This window comes from Sus scrofa, chromosome 4, assembly GCF_000003025.6.
Source record: "Sus scrofa isolate TJ Tabasco breed Duroc chromosome 4, Sscrofa11.1, whole genome shotgun sequence".
NCBI classification, from domain to species: Eukaryota; Metazoa; Chordata; class Mammalia; order Artiodactyla; family Suidae; genus Sus; species Sus scrofa.
Window position 1 is genome coordinate 117,708,340 of NC_010446.5, and position 20,034 is coordinate 117,728,373.

A 20,034-nucleotide genomic window follows, 5' to 3' on the forward strand; every position below is an offset into this window, starting at 1 on the left:
GAATACACCTCCATTTTTGTTTTTATTGGCAAATATCTGTTGTCGGTGCTGATTTTCAGACTGGGAAAAAGAAGGCAGGAGTAAGGGACAGAGGCTCATTAAGTCCTGGGGCGTATCGCAAATTGGAGTCAGCCAAGTCTATTGCAGAGGCCGAGTGCTCAACAGCTGCAAGGGTCAGGCAAGAGATGTAAAGGCAAATCTCCTCAGCTCTGGCCGATTGACCACAGGAAGCTGATTGAATATGGCCACTCTTCCAGTTGGACTTTCATGTAGAATCTCTCTGTATTTGAAATGTTGACTGATTTAAATTAAGTTTTTAAATACTGGAAAACCAAATAAAATACATCTATCAGAGGATTTTGATCACCAGCTGTCAGCTTCCGGTCCACACACTCTAGCATCCTCAGAGAAAGTCTGAAGACCATGGGACAATGGGGCAGGGCTGGGGTACCCAAGACTTTGCAGGTAAATGGGATACAGTTGTGTGATGCATCACAAAACGTATGAATCTCTTCTTCCCGTAAGCACTGATCTTCAGCCCACCCCACCACCAGACACAGCCTCTAGTCTCCAAGACCCCACCTCCGTGGCTCTGCATAGATGGTCCCAGGCAGGGAAGGAAGGCAATTCTTTGCTGGGCCAAGATTACCACGTAAAAGTCTCTCTCCTTCACCACATGGTACAGACCTCAATGGTAGGAATCTGTGTCAAATGCAGAGTCTAAAGTCTACACTCTGCTATAAGAGCACATAAGTATTTGCTAAATAAATTGGAATAATGCCACTGAGGAAATCTAGAGCCTCTGATTACTTACACTATCCTTTAGATTTGATTTCCACGAAAATCAAAACTTAGCTGTACCATTTTCCTGTTTAAAATGCAAATGTTTCTTTCTAGTCAAAAAAGTAACAACTGAAACTTTACATGACACCTCATAAATGTCTGAATTGCATTAATCTAATATTAACAAACATAAAATCTCCATGATCCCCTAAATAAAACTTTAGAGATGCTATAAGTGTTATAATTAAACATGCCAAATTAAATCTCGAGCATAGCTACCTAATTAGAACCATTTGAATAGAGAATCTAGTATGAGAGTTTCCGTCCTGGCACATCGGAAACAAATCCGACCAGGGACCATGAGGTTGCGGGTTTGATCCCTGGCCTCGCTCAGTGGGTTAAGGGTCCAGCGTTGCTGTGGCTCTGGCATAGGCTGGCAGCTACAGCTCCAATTAGATCCCTAGCCTGGGAACCTCCATATGCCTCGGGTGCAGCCCTAAAAGGACAAAAGACCAAAAAAAAAAATCTAATATGCAACTCTTTTTGATAATTAACATATTCTTGTTTAAATAAAGCAGTCTCAGATTAATGGCCCAATATCCCTCTCAGGTAATTCTTAAGCTTAAAACATTATCTAAAAATTCTAAAGTAAAAATATGTACTAATCATCAAAAAGCTAAATCCAATTATTTATGAACAGTTGAAGAAAACAGGTTTCTATGTTCACCATTCCAGTATTCTTGACCACAAAGCAGGCCCTGATAAATACACTGGGCTACGTCTATTTATTTGGATTATAGACATGTGTTTGGTTAAAGAGTAACCTTTTATAGTCAATCATAGGGAGAGAGGCAATGGACTTACTACAAGAACCAAAAGAATATGTTTGCAAATCTGCCTACCCCAAAAGATAAACATTAGATAATACTGGGCTATATATTCAGTAGCTTGGATAAGGTTGATGGAGTAAACAAAGAGACTGAGGCCTTAGATCCAAATCAGAACAAAAATTAAGAAATTACAGCTTTTAACTGACTCATACAATCTTACTTTGGTAAACCTCCAAAATTAATATCTGTGTTTCTTTCAAAGTGAATTATACAGATGTTAATATTTATCATTAATAGAATATTTAAGATGATACGAATTGGTTTTTCTAATTAAATGTGTGTGTGCGCGCACGCGCGCGCACACACACACACACACACACACACACACTCTTCCAAGAAACCTAGGAACTAAAGGTACTTTCCAACATTACTACATTTTATAAATACACATCCAGGCATGGATGAGGTAAGAGAATGTTTTTACCTCTCCCAGTTCAAAGCCTATAGCCTACCAAGTTCTATGCAGAAAAACCACACATGTTCTTTACCACAGGAAAACCCCAAAGTAAAAACCTGAATTCTTAAAACTGATACATTTACGAGTTAAATTCAATTTACTATAGGATCCTTCAAGCTACAAAAGGTTCACCAGATTTCTTTGGAATAGCTAACTCTCCTGGTGTATTTATTGATTGACTGACTGTCTTTTTTTTTTTTTTTTTTTGGTCTTCCTAGGGCTGCACCCGTGGCATATGGAGGTTCCCAGGCTAGGGGTCTAATCGGAGCTGTAGCTGCCGGCCTACGGGACAGCTACCGCAAAGGCAGATCTGAGCCACATCTGTGACCTACACCACAGCTCACGGCAATGCCGGATCCCCAACCTACCGAGAGAGGCCAGGGGTGCAACCTGAAACCTCATGGTTCCTAGTCGGATTAGTTTCCGCTGTGCCACGATAGGAACTCCCTCCTGGTGTATTTAAAATGTAATTTGAAAAAAAAAAAAAGAAATCCAAGTTTCTTACAAAGTATTAAAATTGAAAAAATATTAAAAATAAAAAGTAAATAAAATATAATTGGACTTGAAAACGTAAATATGTATAACTTCTAAGAAATAAATCTGTGCCATGAAGGCATGTCTCTGTTGTAATGATCACAGATACATTTTTCAGTCCAAACAATGTAACAAAGAATAAGACAGAAAAGACAGACCTTCAAGTTGACAATATTGGATTGGTTCCCTTATCAACAGATGTGTTTTCTAAGACAACATGGATAAACAGTTTTTAAGCACAATTCGACATTCATTAAAACACTTGCTAAGCCTTTATTATATGCCAAGGACTATAACTTAGTATTGCACATAAAATAATATAAAGCATTTCCTCTGTGCTCTTCAGGAGTCTGAAAACTAGTGACAACAATAATAATAGCAGCATTTATATCCCACAGACTCTGTGCTAGGCATTACTCTATTACATGCAACTCATTTCATCTCTAGAGCAACTCTTTATCACCATCTCCCTTTTACCCACTGCTATAGACCGAATGTTTGTGCTCCCGACCCCACCCCCCGCTGCCAAATTCCTATGTTGACACCAAATCCCCAGTGTGCTGGTATTAGGAAGTGGGCCCTTTGGGAGACGATCAGGTCATAAAGATGGTGCCCTTATGACTAGCATTAGTGACTTTAGAAAAGAAATCCCAGAGAGCCCCCCTGTGAGGACCCAGCGAGGGTGTGGAAGAATTTGGTCATTTATTAAGCAGGAGGAGGGCCATCATCAGACATCAAGTCTCCTGGTGTCTTGATCTTGATCTTGGACTTCCCAGCCTCCAGATCCATAAGAAATAAATGTCTGTTGTTTAAGGCACACAGTCTACAGCATTTTGCTAGAGCAGCCCAAACTAAAGCACCCATTAAAGAAAAAGTTGCATTAAACTTTGACAAGTGCTATAATAGAGGTACATAAAGGTTTAATGGTGGCACAAAGACTATTTTAAAAATAGTACAAGCCTTTCTTATTCATTAAAAAAGTGCCTTCTTTATATTTCCTTACTTCTAAAACAATAAAATAGGGCTGACAGGATAGTTGTGTGACATAAATGCAAATAAGCTATCATAACTGGCACTTTATGAGTTTAAAGCAAAGTAAATATTTGAGGCATCAAACTAGATGAAACTACAATTGAAACTACAATTAAGTTGCCTTGCCATTTGGCTTTAAATAATAATCCAACTCTGGATTATGACTTTACATTTGCTTTGGAGAGAGACAGCGTGGTAGAGGGAAAGAGGGGTGCCTCGTGGGAGGTTGTTTCACCTCTGCTAGCACAGCTGGGTGGGGAGGCAGTGGTGGCAGAAAACATTTAAGAGGCTGTTCCCACGCCCAGCCCAGGGACGCACCCTGCTGATGTACCTGCAGGGAGCAAGAATGCAGCACCCGCTGGCAGGTACCATCCCAGGGCTTGAGACATGAAGATTTGAGCCATCGGCACATATGTGGTTGTCGAAACTTGGAATCAGTCCCTTCACTCATGGAGAATGTATTAAGCCAGAAGTCCCAGGGCCCTAGAGACCTGCAGCATCTCAGGTGGGCAAAGGGAAGAGAAAGGCATTGCAGGAGACAGACAGCCAGAGACGGATGGAGGAGGAAAACAAGCAGGAGACACAACTACAGAAGTTAGGGAAGGAAAGTCAGTTTCCAGAATCCGAGAGCAGCCGCAGAGTAAATCCAGTAGAAGACCAAGCACAACAGTTCAGTTTGGTTTGGTTTGGCTTGGCTTGGCTCGGCTAACTCTCGCATTAGCAAGTACCATTTCAGTAGCGCTGCAAAGGTAAAGACCAGATCATAATCAGCTGATGAGTAAAAACAATCAGGATTGCTCTAAGATGTTTGGAGGTAAAAGAAGGGACAGAGACTAAGTCATAATTAAACAGGAAGGGGGAAATGTGGGAAATTTTAGACTTCAAAACATTTCACAGATTTAACCTGTCAGATCTTTGAACCAGCAATGGGTGCAATGTCATAGCAGATGTGGAAACACTGGGTCTAGGAAGGAATCTTGCTTTCTTCAACTTGTGGCCTTTGACAGGTATAAGCCACACTGCAGGACAGCTCCAGGGAAATGCTTCTAATAGTCCTTTGAATAGTCAAATCACCTGGAGGCATACCTCATCTCCCTAGTTCCTCCAGGTGTGAGGGCAGGCCTGCCTACCTGCATTCTGGAGCTTGTTGGACTCCAGTCCTATGCAAGAATTCACAATTACAGCGGCAGAAATTCACATTTTTCCAGTTCCATAATCCAAGAACTAGTTAAAGGGCAAATCAAGCAGCCTCCAGATTACATTCTAGCAAAGCCTGAAACATTGTACCTTAGATGTTCAACAACAATTATCCCGGAGGTGACACAGTGAGAGATGAGAAGCCTAACAAACCTTAGTTCCCAAGGTATGTGTCAAAGGGCAACACGGGGCGACGGCACCGTCTGATCATCTGCCAAGTTAGTTACTAACTGCAATGGAGGATGACATAGTCACCTTCAAGACAGTCTCTGTTCATAGATTAAACTAAACGGACGTTACAGGCAAGCCCTTGTCGAAGACTACAATATCCAGCAATCTGTGCTGCAAATAACTGCTTAAAATAAATAAATAAATAAATAGTCAGAGTTGCCATTGTGGCTCAGTGGTTAACGAATCCAACTAGGAACCATAAGGTTGCAGGTTCGATCCCTGGCCTTGCTCAGTGGGTTAAGGATCTGGTGTTGCTGTGAGCTATGGTGTAGGTCACAGATGCGGCTCGGATCCCGTGTTGCTGTGGCTCTGGGGTAGGCTGGCGGCTACAGCTCCGACTAGACCCCTAGCCTGGGAACATCCATGTGCCTCAGGAGCGGCCCTGGAAAAGACAAACAAACAAACAAACAAAAAAATAGTCTTGCTGCCAGGTAATGAGAAAAAAACATCATCTCAAGAAGTTGTCTACCAGTTACTAAATTTTTCCCCTGGAATGTTACTGCAAAATCAGAATGGATTTTTAATTAATATGTCATGATCATATTCGAGTGTCTTGGTCACTTTCCATTGAAAAGTGGTTACTTTATTTTTTTTAAGGCTGCACCTGCAGCATATGGAAGTTTCCAGGCTAGGGGTCAAACTGGAGCTGCAGCTGCTGGCCTACGCCACAGCCATAGCCACGCCAGATCTGAGCTGCGTCTGTGACCTACACCACAGCTCACAGCAATGCCGGATCCTTAACCCACTGAGCAGGGCCAGGAATAGAACTCACATCCTCAAGGCTACTAGTCAGGTTTGTTACTGCTGAGCCACAAAAAGAACCCCCAAAAAGTGGTTACTTTTTTTTTTTTTTTTTCCCACTGTACAGCAAGGGGGTCAGGTCATCCTTAGATGTATACATTGCAGTTACAGTTTTTTCCCCCACCCTTAAAAAGTGGTTACTTTTAACAGATTATATAAAATATCTTGCTATGTGCTTTGAAATGTGCTATACTCCTGTTTTTAGAATTCATTCACTTACTTATTCATTAGTTCTGCACTCCACTAACATTTAATGAGTGTCCACTATGAATACCCTATGCTCCTGGGTTACTTATGGACACAAAGATGAGGAAGACATGGTTCTGGGCCTCAAGTACCCAGAGTGCAGGGAAGACGTAGGCATGTAAGCAGAGCATCCCACCCCACCATGGGAGAAGAGCTCCCACTGAGCTAAGGATGACCTCGACACCTAAAGACACAAACACGGTGGGCAGAGGAGAAAAGATCACAGGTAGGATGGGGAAAAAGAGCATGTCCAGAGGCACAAAAGCCCGAAGAAGCACTGCCACCCAGGAAGCTGCAAGGATTTGGATATGAGGAAGGAAGGGACAAGGACAAAAATGAGGACGATGGCAAAACCCATGTCCAGAAGGGCCTTTGATGTCACATTTGGAGTTTGCATTTCCTCCACATTTTCAGTCAGGATAGAGGACTTAAAGCAGAGGAGTGATAGAGTCAGACTTAGTTTCTAAAACCTAGACTCTGAGAGTGATGCGAAGACTTGACAGAAGAGGCCCAAGGTTAGGGAAAGACCCAGTTGTGTGCACCCAGAATCGACCGGGACGTTCTCACAAACAGTTTCCAGATGGGCTACATGGTAACATGGCCAAGATAATGTGACATCACCTCCTAGAAAAGCAATGCTCTTTTCCCAAAAGTGCGTCCTTTACGTGATGAAAGCAACCATGATGACTAATGAATTGCTAGAATGTCACAGGAGCAAAATTTCCCACACTCAGCCTGTCATAGATCAGGGAGAAATTCTGTGTAGACAATTTTTTTAAAACTTTATGGCCCCACTCAAGGCATATGGAAGTTCCCAGGCCAGGGACTGAATCCAAGCTGCAGCTGTGACCTGCACCACAGCTACAGCAATGCTGGATACTTTAGCCCACTGGGCCAGGCCTGGGTTTTAAACTATGCCTACAGCAACCCAAGCCACTGCAGTCAGATTCTTAACCAACCCACTGCACATAGTGGGAAGTCCTAGACAATTAATTTGACAAGCATAAAAATGGAAGTGTGTGAGAAGGGTCAAACATGATAACTTCTATAGAATGAGGCACAAGAACATGGGGAATCTACAACAGCAGATGGAAGAACACAGCTTCTAATCCCACACAGGAAGAGATGAAATCACACGAAGCCATCTGAAAACAAATATATTGGCTGAGCAAATATACCAAGCAGACAAGAACTACTCAATAAATGTATGGTCAATAAATTAACTGAAAAGTTACCAAATTGAGGCCCGAGTGTGGTGCAGCTTCTTGGTTCCATATTACAAAAGTTGACCTATGCACTGTTATTCCTGTAGAACCAAGCTTCCCAATTAGTGTAGCAGAACAGAGCTGCCTGGGCGGGGACCAGTCAGCCAGAGTCCCCGGGCCAGTGGCCAAAGGCCGTGAGTTATGATCACAGGGTGCTGATCAAATATTAGCACATTTTCCACGTGTGTCATGGCAAGAGAAACAAAAGGAAGCCCTCTGCTGTGACCCCTCTCTCAAATAGGCAGGAACCAGTTTGTCTGTCCTCAGACCTGCAGAAGCCAAGCCCACCTCTAACCACTTCCATCCAGGAACCCCTGGTGACGAAGTGGCCCAGGTTTGCCAGCGTGTAAAAGCACGGGGTCAAGTCACTAATAACTTCATATTCCAGGAAATAGCCTCATACTGACAAGATTATTTCACAGAAAGCATTTTTTTTCTCAAAATAAAGGAATGATTTATGGAGAAAAAAAAAAAAAAGGGCAGATAGGAGGAAATAGCTCAAAGAAAGAAGTCGGAGTAATTGATTAGCTTTTGAAGTAGGTTTTACATGAACTTTCAGCTCCAGCTGATCCCCGAAAGGGTACTGCAGGCAGGTCCTTAAAACTGCATGGGCCGAGGTCTGGGTGGGGAGATCAACGTGAGCCACACTGATGAGTCATCCCCAAAAGCTCTGTTTCCTTGCATCTCTCCCTCTGCCCTCCTCCCAACTAGGGGTCGGTCCTGCCCTGGGAGGCCAGCTCTGTATGGCCCACACCAGGACATTATCGCATATGGCAGACCTTCTGGTACACAGTGGAACGCCTTGTTTTGTTTAGGAGACAACCAAAATAAGGAGCTAAAGACACAACTTCACCTTCTCTGATGACTAATGACTGCTTAAGAGTAGCATCTTTAAGGATCAGTGGTGTTTACACGCGATCTTACGTGGTAAGGATAGTTCCCCTAAAAAGAACAGAAGTTGACCCAAGGCAGACTGTACATGGGTCTTACAAGCGGAATATTGTCCTACGGTAGCAATAACCACTAAACTTCACTACTCGAGAGGAGGCAGTTCCTCTTATATCTACAAGGACATAATTTGAACACACAAGCTCTTTCATCTTCACTGTTTTTCCCTAGGGCAAAAGGTTTGTTTTCATTTTTCAAATGAACTGATGTGTGGTTAGATTTCAAAGTGACAGCTCTTAGTTCTCAAGCTCTTTGAGAAGACCTGAAGAAATCTGTTGGAAAAACTGATACCTCGCAGAAGATTTTGGACCACCTTGCAGGTACTTTCCTGGACCCGTAACAGCACAGCTCCCAGAGTTCTATCTAATTGACCAGTGCAAATGTGAAGGGTGTACAGTTCCACAACAGCTTGGCAGAGGACCTGACAGGCTATATTTTAGAAGATACTTCTGCTTTTCAATAATTAATACTATAGACTACTTGTAAGTCATATGAACATAAAGCAAGAGCCTGCAATATCTTGTGAGAAGCCTGTTTTTTGTTTTTTTTTGTTTGTTTTTTGTTTTTTGTTTTTATTCCTTTTTTAGGGCCATACCTGCAGCATATGGACGTTCCCAGGCTAGAGATCAAATCAGACTGCAGCTGCCAGCCCACGTCACAGCTACAGCAACATGGGCTCCAAGCCACATCTGTGACCTACACCACGGCTCACAACAACACCGGATCCCCAACCCAGTGAGAAAAGCCAGGGATCAAGTCGGCATCCTCACAGATACTAGTAGGATTTGCTTCCACTGTGCCACAATGGGAACTCCTATAAGCAGCATTCTTATCTTAAGACTCTTTTAGTCTCACTTAGAGATGCAGCATCATTAATTTAGGCTTTTTCTTCAGTCATATTATATGTTAAATTCAGTCAAGAAGTGCCTGTGAAAAGCTTTAACTTGAGTACCCCTTGCCATCCAAGACACATTCTCATAATTCGCTTCTACTTTGAAAACTACAAACTTGTTGGAATGCTGATTTTGTTGGAGTGAATGAAGCATATGAATTCAGCTATTCCACAGGTCTACCCAATGTCCAGACTCACTAAAGCAGAGCAAAGAGTGGGAGAAGTTATGACAAGAAGTGATTGGGCCCACAGATTGTCAGGAAGCGAGTGTCTTTAACCATCCATTACTTAAACAGCATTTATGAAATGCCTACCACCTGCTGATCACACTTCTATTGGTGATTTTCTATTTTATAGCCTTCATGATAGAATGGATATATCATTCTCAAAAAGGAAGTTATTTGACAGAAAACTTTTCAAATGTCCACCAACTGCTTCCTCTCCTCCTATTACCTGGCTTCTCGTTGTTGTTGCTGTTGCTTATTCAGGTTAAGGTGTGACCACATTCTTAGCAGATTTTTGGTTGGTTGGTTGGTTAGCTGGATGATTGGTTAGCAAAAATGAAACTATACTATGTTTCAAGTTTTTCAATAGCTTTTTCAACTAACTCTCAATATCACCATTAACATTTTTTAAAGGACAAAGGAATAAGTAAAACATCGATGAGTTTTCTCTCTTTATTGTGTTATATGCTTTCTCTCCCTCTCTGAACTCCACCCCAATCTCTCCTTTAATTGAAATGGCCTTAGTGTTTTGCCATATATTTTTCTCCAGCTTCATCAACATGGGACAGAGATTTGGGTTTTGGGTGGGTCTGAAACTTATCTAATGTGGAGGCCCATTTTAAGAAAATAATGCAAAATTATCAACACCAAAAAAGTGCTCATGCAAGTGTGGGGGGGTCCTCTAAATTTAAGCTTCGTTAGCTTCACAGGAAATTACTTTTGCTCTTACATATACAAGTACACGGCAGAGAAGGATCTTGTTATTATTTGTTTTAAAAGGGGGGAATTAAACTTTTCATTAATATGTCAACTCACTTCTCATTAATATGTAATAGAAATCAGGAGTTCCAGCTGAGGCACAGTGGGTTACTGCGCTACAGCTTCAGGTTCGACCCCTGGACCAGTGTAGTGTGTTAAGGATTAGGCGGTACTACAGCTGCGGTGTTTGATCCCTGGCCCAGGAACTTCCACATGCTGTGGGTGTGGTCATAAAAATTTTTTAAATAAAATAAAAAGAAATCATTCCAAGACAAGTAGTATAGCTCAAATTAATTTTGTTGTTGTTGTTGTCTTTTTAGGCCTGCACTTGCAGCCTATGGAGGGTCCCAGGATAGGGGTCCAGTCAGAGCTGTAGCTGTCGGCCTACGCTAGAGCCACAGCAACACCAGATCCGAAATGCGTCTGCAACCTACACCACAGCTTCCGGCTACACCAGATCCTTAACCCACTGAGCGAGGCCATGGATCACACCGGCAACCTCATGGTTCCTAGTAGGATTCGTTTCCACTGTGCCACAATGGGAACTCTGAATTAATTTTTTACACGACTACACAGCATTCCACAATGGATCTGTACCACAGATGATTTATTCAACCTTTCCCCTTAAAAGTACACAGTCTTCTTGTTTCCCATTCTTTGGGATGGGGGGGTGGAAATTTTCTTCTTTTGTCACTGCTAAAAATGTCACCGTAACAATGGTTTTATAGTTTCAAAAGAAGAAGAAATTCTTTGGAGATTTTTAATAAATTGAACTAAATGCATTAATTTGGGGAGAAGCGGCAGCTTTATGACGTTAAATCTTTCTATCCAAGAACGCAGTACATATTTTCCTTTTAGTCACGTCCCACCCACAAGGAATTTACAATCTAAGAAGGAAAATAAAGCTCGTACGCAAATAGCCATGATGTAAGGAAAATGGAAAACATGAATGTGAAAATGAGGGGGAGAGTGAGATCTGATCTCTGCAGGATTTTACACACACGAGAGGAGGAAAATGCTAAAGAAGACGGGCCTCTGGGAGAAAGGACTCAGCCAGGGCAAGAGACATTCAAACAACGGTGAACAAGCAGCTCAGCAGGGCTGGCACACAGAGTGCCTACAGTGGAGAAACAGGAGGCTGGCAAGGTGGTTGGGCGCTCTTCTGAAGCTAAGGATGCCAGGGCAGAGGCGTTGCCCCTCATTTCGGCCAGGTCATGGGAGCGGCAGCCAGGCAGGGGCCAAGACCAGACCAGACGAGGGCTCTGTGTTGAGACCCTCAGTCAAATGTGTGAAAGACCAAGAGGAGAAGGGCCAGGGCTCGTTAGAGAGCGGATATAGCAGCCCCCGAGAGGACGAAAGACAGGAGCCTGGGGGAAGGAAGTGAGAATAGAAAGGAAGAGAAAGATGAAACACGCCCTAGCAACAAGAACTCAAATACTCACTCAATTAGGGAGGGAAAAAGGATGTTTCTAGTGTTGGTCTGGTGAACAGTGGGAAGGTGATGGGAGATGTTTAGTTTCTTCTCAGATGTGTTAAGTAAGGCTAACCTGTAAGCAGGGTATCCAAATAGACACAGCCTGAATGTGGGCTACCCTTGTCTAGCTAAGCAGAGCGATAACCTTACAGCTGCTCTGAGACCCCTGACAGACAGCCCCCTTGCACAGAAGGGTCAGCCTACGCGGAGTCAACGGATGGCTCACCCTGCAGGAAAAGTTAACTACTTCTAGACCCCTCTATGACTCAGGAAGCGCGCTACCACAGTGGCTCCTTACAGCACAGTGTAGCCTGAAGCGCCTTCACCTACACTGCCTCACTGAGCAGACAAGACGTTATTCAAAAGCTTTGTAATGGTGCCATGGAAAAAAAAACTGAGCCAACTCTCAGAACTGAGTAAATTCAGCCTTATTTCAAAAATAAAATGTATGCAGTCAAAAACATTACAAGGCACAAACCTTGATTTGTTTTAACCAAAGCCTAAATTTTAAAATAAAAGTAACAATTTTACTACCAAACTATAGCTTAAATTATTTTTTCTTATAAATGAAAGGTTCAAAGTTATTGTCAATCAAGGTTTAATGAAAAAATATAGAGATATGGCATTTTCCTGAACTAAAATTTTGATAACTCCTGGTTCAAATGCAATAACCAAAGGTGAAAGGATGGAACTGACAACTAAAGAAAACTGCAGAATGCTTTTATTTAGGAGCCAATCAATTTGCAATCCCTGAAGTGCTAGGGAAAAAAAAAGAACCATGTAATCAACATGAAGTTATATCTTACAAAAAATTAAAATATACAAACCTCATAATGTTCATATTCATCCACATCAAATGTCTCAAAGTCAAAAAATCCATGTTGTAATCCCTAAAAGCAGAATTTGAATTAGTTTTTCCATGTGAAATTGATAAAGACTTCTAGCCATTCCTGGAATTCCTGCTCACAAATGATCCTTCCTGACCTGAAAGAGAAAGCTTGAAACCTTTGACTTGTATTGCATATCTAGAAATAATCTAACATCTGTAATTTTGCTTTGAGATTGTCTTATAAGTGGAACTAAATACTTAACAAATTATGAAGACATGTCCCATAAAATACGCCTCTTGTGTTCTAACATACACTAGTTTTATATGTAAAATTATTTATGTATATAAAGTGGAACATACTAGCAAATGTATAGTTAATTGTATGTAAAATTATTTATGTATATAAAATGCAACATACGAGCAAATGCATAGCTAAAAACCTATTAGGGAGTGTGGCGCAGTGGGTTAATGATCCAGCTTGCTTCTGTGGTGTTGCCAGTTCGATCCCTAGCCCAGCGCAGTGGGTTAAGGATCCAGCATTGACGCAGCTGTGGCACAGGTTGCAGATGAGGCTTAGATTCGGTCTCTGGCCCTGTAATTTCCATATGCCACAGGTGCAGGTGAAAAAGGAAAAAGAAAAAAAGCCTATCGGGAACTATGCAATTATTTCATACCTAAATATTCCAGAATATATAATAGTAATTAAATTTTCAGAGAGAAGAAAAATAAGTTATTCTCAGGTTTTATTTTCCTTTTATCATTAGTGAGATATTTAGTAATAAGGGCCTTTTTACCTAATAGGCCCTATTTGTTCCTAAAACTCTATATTGAGAGAATTTGTTTCATGGTAATACCTTCTGACAGAGTAAAAATATACTTGACTATTGTTACAATTTAGAAGGAAGAACTGATCTTTTTAACAATATGAAGAAATATTTCATACTCCTTTTTGTAACTAATGACTTAGAACTTTTAAAAACTATCTGGCTTACCCAGACATAATATTTTGAAGTCTTTTTTTTTTTTTTTAATGTCATGAAGCTATACAGATTACATTAGAATACAAAACCATAGTCACTTTTAAAAGTTAAAGATTAAGTCATTAAAAATTGAAAAAACCATTAAGCCAAGTTTAGTACATCTATCTTTGAAAATACCTTAGAGACCAATGTTTTGCAAAACGTAGAACATGAACCAGCTGGACTTAAGGTAATTTATATTTAAAATACAGATCCTTAGGCCCCATTGCAGAACCATGAAATCAGATTCTTTGGCAATGGGATCATCATTTTTAAAATTCCTTCCTAGGTGATTCTCATAAATGTAAATTCTGACAACACTAGTTTAGATAACCTCTACAGGATAAGCAGGACAAACCATTTAAATTATTTCACCTTTAAACAAGGCAACTTACTTCATCCATAGGTACCATTCCAGAGAAAACAGTAAGAAAATATGCCCTAAACTACCACTTTCTTTCCTCTTTCTTTAAAGTGTGTGTTTGTGTTTGTGTATGCCTCTGTGTGAAGTTCACATATATATAACCTTTGCTTATAATGATGCCAATACATCAAAATCAGAAAGATACTCTTCCTAGAAAGGCAAAAATGTGGCCACATTCTGTCTACCCTCTTAGGCTATACAGTTCTCATTGCCCAGAAATAGCCCAGCACACGCTGCCGTGAGTGTACAAAGAGGCAATGGGTCTCAGGTGCTTAAACAGTCCCTCAGATTCTCTAAAATCCCATCTACATTTGGGAAAAATAAACCCCAACATTCAATGAAACAAGAAATTTAGGGAACGGTTTCTCAGGGCTTTCTGAGATGCTGTCTCCCTGGCTTAGGTCCTAATTTCACCCCCAACAAAACTTAACTCGAAAGAAAGAAAGAAAGAGAGAAAGAGAGAGAGAGAGAGGGAGGGAGGGAGGGAGGAAGGAAGGAAGGAGGGAAGGAAAGAGAGAGAGAAAGAAAGAAAGAGAGAAAGAAAGGAATTTACAGAAGACCTGCTTAATGAAAAAGTCATAAATATCATAAATATCAAGTTACCAGTTACTCTAACAACAGGCAGGAATGTTTCAGTGTGAACGCTTTTTGAATTCCATCAGCGTTACAAAAGAAACAGCCTGTATCTGATGGCAGGACAGGCAAAATAATAATAGTAACAATAAATAAATTACCTTTCTCCCCCTCAGGCATAGTTTTTAAACACTACCACCATTTCCCTAGGAGTTCTTAACTGGTGTTAACTGGAGGTGTGTGTTGGTGATATGACATACATAGGATGGGCTGGCCTATCTTGATAGTTTTTAACTGAAAAGGAAAACATTTGAAAACTATTGTAAAGTTTTACAGGGTTTAAGTTCATTTTTGATAAAATATCAAAGTCAAAAACATAGATACAGAAAGCAAATCCCGTATTTACCATACCAATTTTCTCAACACAGAGAAAAATCAGTGTTGTAGCACATCAGAGAAGAGAAACTAGAACATGACTCACTACCGATACTATATTTATATTTATAGTCCGCGATGACCCTTGCCACTGATTATGAAACCCATACCTCCTGCCTGAAAGGCATGGCTCTGTGTGCTAGACGGAATGATGTACTTTGAACCTTCAACAGAATTCACAGAAGAGCAGGCGTGACTTCTAGTAAATCCGTGGTGCTAAAACATGTTCCAAAGTTCTCAACACTCTTTTAGATTAACTTCTCCATGACATACTTGAGTAACAAAATAACCATGGCTCCATACCTTAGAGGGTGTCAAATCATCCAGAGGGAGTGTTCAAACACAGACTGCAGGTCCCCACTCCCAGAGTTTATGGTTCTGGTTTACGGTTTGTGGTTTATGGTTTATGGTCTGAGACTTTGCATCTCACAACTCTCCACACTTTGACAACCATTGATTCATGACAGATCCCAACCGGATATTAGAAAGAACTCATATTAGATTGATATGCAAATCTGAGTTAGAATGAGCCCTCCTAATAAGGCTCTGTGTATGATCCTGAGAGTGACTGAACCTCTCTGGGCTTGCTTCCTCATTTGCAGAGATGAGATACTACTATCTGGCCTCCTTACTACTTCATGGGCATGCAATACTACCCAACTAGAAAAACAACGTGGAAATGGTCTCCACACTGACACAGAGGAGAGCCGTGGGTGAGATCACTTCCTGTCTCTCCCACACCAAGATCAAGCTCCATCATGCAGCTGAGCACAGGAAAGTGATAACACAAATAGTTTAGGTAAGAAAGGGAGACCCCCATCTGCTTCTATAAGAAGAGCTACCCCCTAAACATCTCCCCAATCTGCCCTGTGGCCTGCATTTTACAGAGCAATCGCTGTGCAAGGAGAGAAAGCTGCTCAGAGCCGCCCCTCTCTTCTGTCCAACAATAAACAAGGGTGTCGACATTATTCCTTTCTCCTATTTTTTTTTTTTTTTTTTTTTTTGTCTTTTTGTCTTTTTGCTATTTCTTTGGGCTGCTCCCGCGGCATATGGAGGTTCCCAGGCGAGGGGTCGAATCGGAGCTGCAGCCACCAGCCTACGCCAGAGCCACAGCAATGCAGGATCCGAGCTGCGTCTGCAACCTACACCACAGCTCACAGCAACGCCGGATCCTTAACCCACTGAGCAAGGGCAGGGACCGAACCCGCAACCTCATGGTTCCTAGTCGGATTAGTTAACCACTGCGCCACGACGGGAACTCCCCTTTCTCCTATTTTTTAAACTACTGTGTCAACGACAGCAAGGAGATGGTTATTACCTTTCTGATTCCCTGCAAACAGTCGAGGATGGTGAGATTGTAAGTGCAATTTCCAAAGGAAGCATCCCTATGAACACAAAAAAACTTAACATTAAAAATACACACTTAGAATACTCAAGTAATAAAATATCAAAGTCAGTTGGAGACATGCTCGTTTGGCTTCACAGCTGTCAACATGGGTGACTTAGACATCAGATCCCACCAGTTAACTACTCCCATAGCTGAACTGAAGCACTTCTGAAACTGCTTTAATTCAACAGGCTGAGTTAAGAAGAAAGCAGATTTAAGAGTCTGAGCTCTGGAGTCAGGCTGCCTTCAAATATCAACTCTGTCACATTCTGGCTGGGACCTTGAGCAAGTTATCTCACCTCCAGGAGTCTTGGTTGCCTCATCTGCGAAATGAAGTTATGAACAGTAGCTACTATTCATAGGGCTGTTGTCAGATTACATTGAAAAAATATAAAGTCCTTCATATAGTGCCTAGCACAAAGGAAGTGCATCATAAATATTATGACTATTCTTATTATTAACAGTGAACTGGAATGTTTCATTAAGTACTTCTCATTCATCACCATGAGAAGTACTCAGAATCAGGAACCACCTTCAGGATTATGGCAAACATAGCATAAAAATTTAAGGGGGGCAATGTATGCAGATTAACAGATTCTGGCAGTTATTTTTATGGATTAAATGCCACCACTTCTGCTCCCCCCACCCCCACCTACCAAAAAAACCCACTGTGGAAAATGCAGTCATATTTCCAAAAAATCTCCTCTTGGGATCCAGGAGAGCTTCTAATGCACCACGAAGTGTTCTATCAAAAGGAGTGGAGACCTATTGCACCGAAAATTGAGGCTTCATCCTTTATTTAAGTTTTTTGGAGCAACTTAGCAGGCCTGCATTCGGCAACATAAAACTCAAGTATCAAGTTCAGGTCAGTTAGCAAGAACTGGCACTGATGCTTTAACACCAGCAATGTTCCAAGGTGTCCAAGGCAAGAAACTTGACCTCAAGGTTCTCAGTCGCTCTGCCCAGCCCCCACTGCTGACCTGAAGGAACAGAGCTGTCAAGGCACCTGCCAATCACAGTCAAATGCACCACACAAAGTTGGTCCAAGGGCGTGTGGGGTGAAGGAGGGGTGAGGGTGGTGCAGAAGATGCTCCAAGGGGAAAAAAATGACCCTTAGGGCTTCAACACACAACTAACATAAAACTGAGTCTTATATCACAGTCATCCAAGGTAACTTGAACCTAGGGCTGCTAAGCCATGAACTGAAAGGTAACATCAACATCACTGAGTTTCAGCATCCTGCTAAATAACCTAATTTAAAAGAAGCAGTCTAGCAAAGCAGTTTAACAGAAAGGTTTAAGACATGAAACTTCAGTTAAACTATGTTAAGGAAAGGTTATTCTAGATATTTAAGCCTGATTTTTAAGAGTTCTTTTTTTAATGTCATATTAATTCATGGGTCAGTGAAAAACAAATATAGCTCCCTTTTCAAATATCTTGTAAAGACAAGAACCATATATTAAGAAGCAAATTTTAATGGACTAAACCAGAGAAATGAGTATCTGGGGATCTAAGACAATATACTAGTTTATATAAATAACCACACATTCTTTTGTAGCAACATGTCTTTTGGGGAAAAGGGTTCAGAATCCTTCGTGTGTATTCTGATGAAGCCTGTGAACCCCTCTTCTCAGAACAATGTTTCAAATGGATAGAATAAAATACACAGAAATAACAGAAGACTAATGCGATTAAATGTAAAGCTATCAAAATATAAAAAGCAAATGTATAATATCATACTTTATTAATAATAAGTAACAAGATCTAGTAGCAGGTCTGATAATGATTATAATTTTAAAGAAGGAATAAAAATAAATATCTTAAGATATATATAATAACTGTAACAGAATATAAAAATTCTATAATTTCTGTTGTGAAAAAGTCATTTATATTGTTAATACTAATATAATTTATTTCCAACATTTATTATTGAATGTAATTTTATAAGTTATAAGGTTAGTAAAAGTAAAGATATGTGCTTTTTTTGTCATCCGAATTCACTCATTCTCTGAATTCTCTCCACAAACCCTAGATTAAAAACTACTGCTTTGGTAAAGAAAAGGAAAATTTATTCCCTGTATTTAAAAAGAGTAAAAGAAATTTTAAGAACTGAAGAAACCCCTTATTTCTGCAAGTATTTCTTTCCACCCAAACTCAGCTAGACAAATTCACGAATATGTTATTAGAAAAGCTCCAAGTTCCCGTTGTGGCTCAGCGGAAATGAACCCAACCCATGGAAATGAACCCATGAGAATGCAGGTTTGATCCCTGGCTTTGCTCAGTGGGTTAAGGATTGAGCGTTGCCGTGAGCTGTGGTGCAGGTCACAGATGTGGCTCGGATCTGGCGTTGCTTGAGGCTGTGGTGTAGGCCGGCTGCTGTAGCTCCGATTAGACCCCTAGCCTGGGAACCTCCACATGCTGTGAGTGTGGCCCTAAAAAAAAAAAAGAAAGAAAGAAAGAAAGAAAAGGAAGGAAGGGAGGGAGGAAGAAAGAAAAGCTCCAGATCCAGTCTCTCATTATCTGCAAAGCATGATGAGATTATCACGATAGCTCTTACCCCAGCCCAGCTACAGCTGCTACCAAGGGCTGAAAAGAGAGCCCTGGTGACCTGTGAAGAAATGTGCAGACCTGAGAGTGGAGGGAGAGCTAACACGCCTTCCAACAAAATTAGAGCACAAAGCAGTCACGGCAGGTTAGAAAGACAGGCAAGAGTTTACGAATTGAAATACAATAAAAGCTGCGATAAAATTAAGTCACATCCTCAGCACTGGTGAAAGCTAATGACACACCTTTTTCAAACACTCACTAGGCTGGGTAATTTAGATGAATTAACATATTTTTTTTGGCCACAGCCATAGCATGCAGAGGCGCCAGGGCCAGGGAACCCAAGCCACAGCCAGTGACAATGCCAGATCTTTATCCCACTGAGCCACCAGGGAACTTCCTAGATGCATTAACACAATTAATCCTCATGAAGGCAATAGGATCCCAAAACCCGGCCCCATAACTGGGCAAGGGAGAAACGGCTTATTAGTGGCACCTGGCTCATCCATAGTCAAAGGAGAGTGACAACACAAGTGAAGGAACACAAAAACATGTTACATATTCTTTGGGGTTAAAAGAGAGAGAGAGAGAAATGTGGCAGAATAAATCCATGGGTCTACCAAAACCCCACTAAAAAGAGAATTTCAAAAGGCTTATAAAAATGGAATCCAACAAGGTCAGGGAGAATAAGAGAGCAGACAGCAGGAAGAAAATTCTGAAAGCTGGAAATCAGATAGATGAGTCATAACAAATTCGAAGACCAAGAAAAATGAATACTAAGGAGACAGTGGAAAAATCAGAGCATCACCAGTTAAAACCAGATAATTTGCAAAAGCCTGGGGAAGCAGCGGCACGGGACTCTTCTGGAAGTGAGAAGAAGGAAGTGACTAAAATAAGTTTGAAATTACCTTTAAGAAAATGAAAGATTTTACCCTATGAGAGCAATATTATCTCGCATTTTATAAATAAATCTTCCCTGTTGGCGTTAGAACCATCTAAAATAAAATGGTTGGTCCTGGGAAGGAGCAAGATACTTGCCCCGTAAACGGTCAAGATTGAATTGGAAGATGGCCTGCAAGGGACATTTGTC

The 20,034-nt window shown here is 41.1% G+C and overlaps 1 protein-coding gene across 21 annotated transcripts in view; it reads right to left on the minus strand.

The window, feature by feature from the left end:
* Positions 1-20,034, minus strand: part of CDC14A (cell division cycle 14A) — a 168,720-nt gene that overhangs the window by 72,491 nt on the left and 76,195 nt on the right. For 14 of the 21 annotated variants that reach the window (XR_002343573.1, XR_002343572.1, XM_021090134.1 and 11 more), the window contains 2 exons: positions 16,332-16,398; positions 12,561-12,623 (listed from right to left, as the gene is read on the minus strand). Coding sequence is in view for 18 of the 21 variants with exons in the window: in XM_021090134.1 (XP_020945793.1) it covers positions 12,561-12,623; positions 16,332-16,398 (130 nt within the window). In the remaining 3 variants the exon portion in view is untranslated. The remainder of the gene's footprint in view (positions 1-12,560; positions 12,624-16,331; positions 16,399-20,034) is intronic. The other 7 variants (XM_021090137.1, XM_021090144.1, XM_021090145.1 and 4 more) reach the window with 1 other exon arrangement.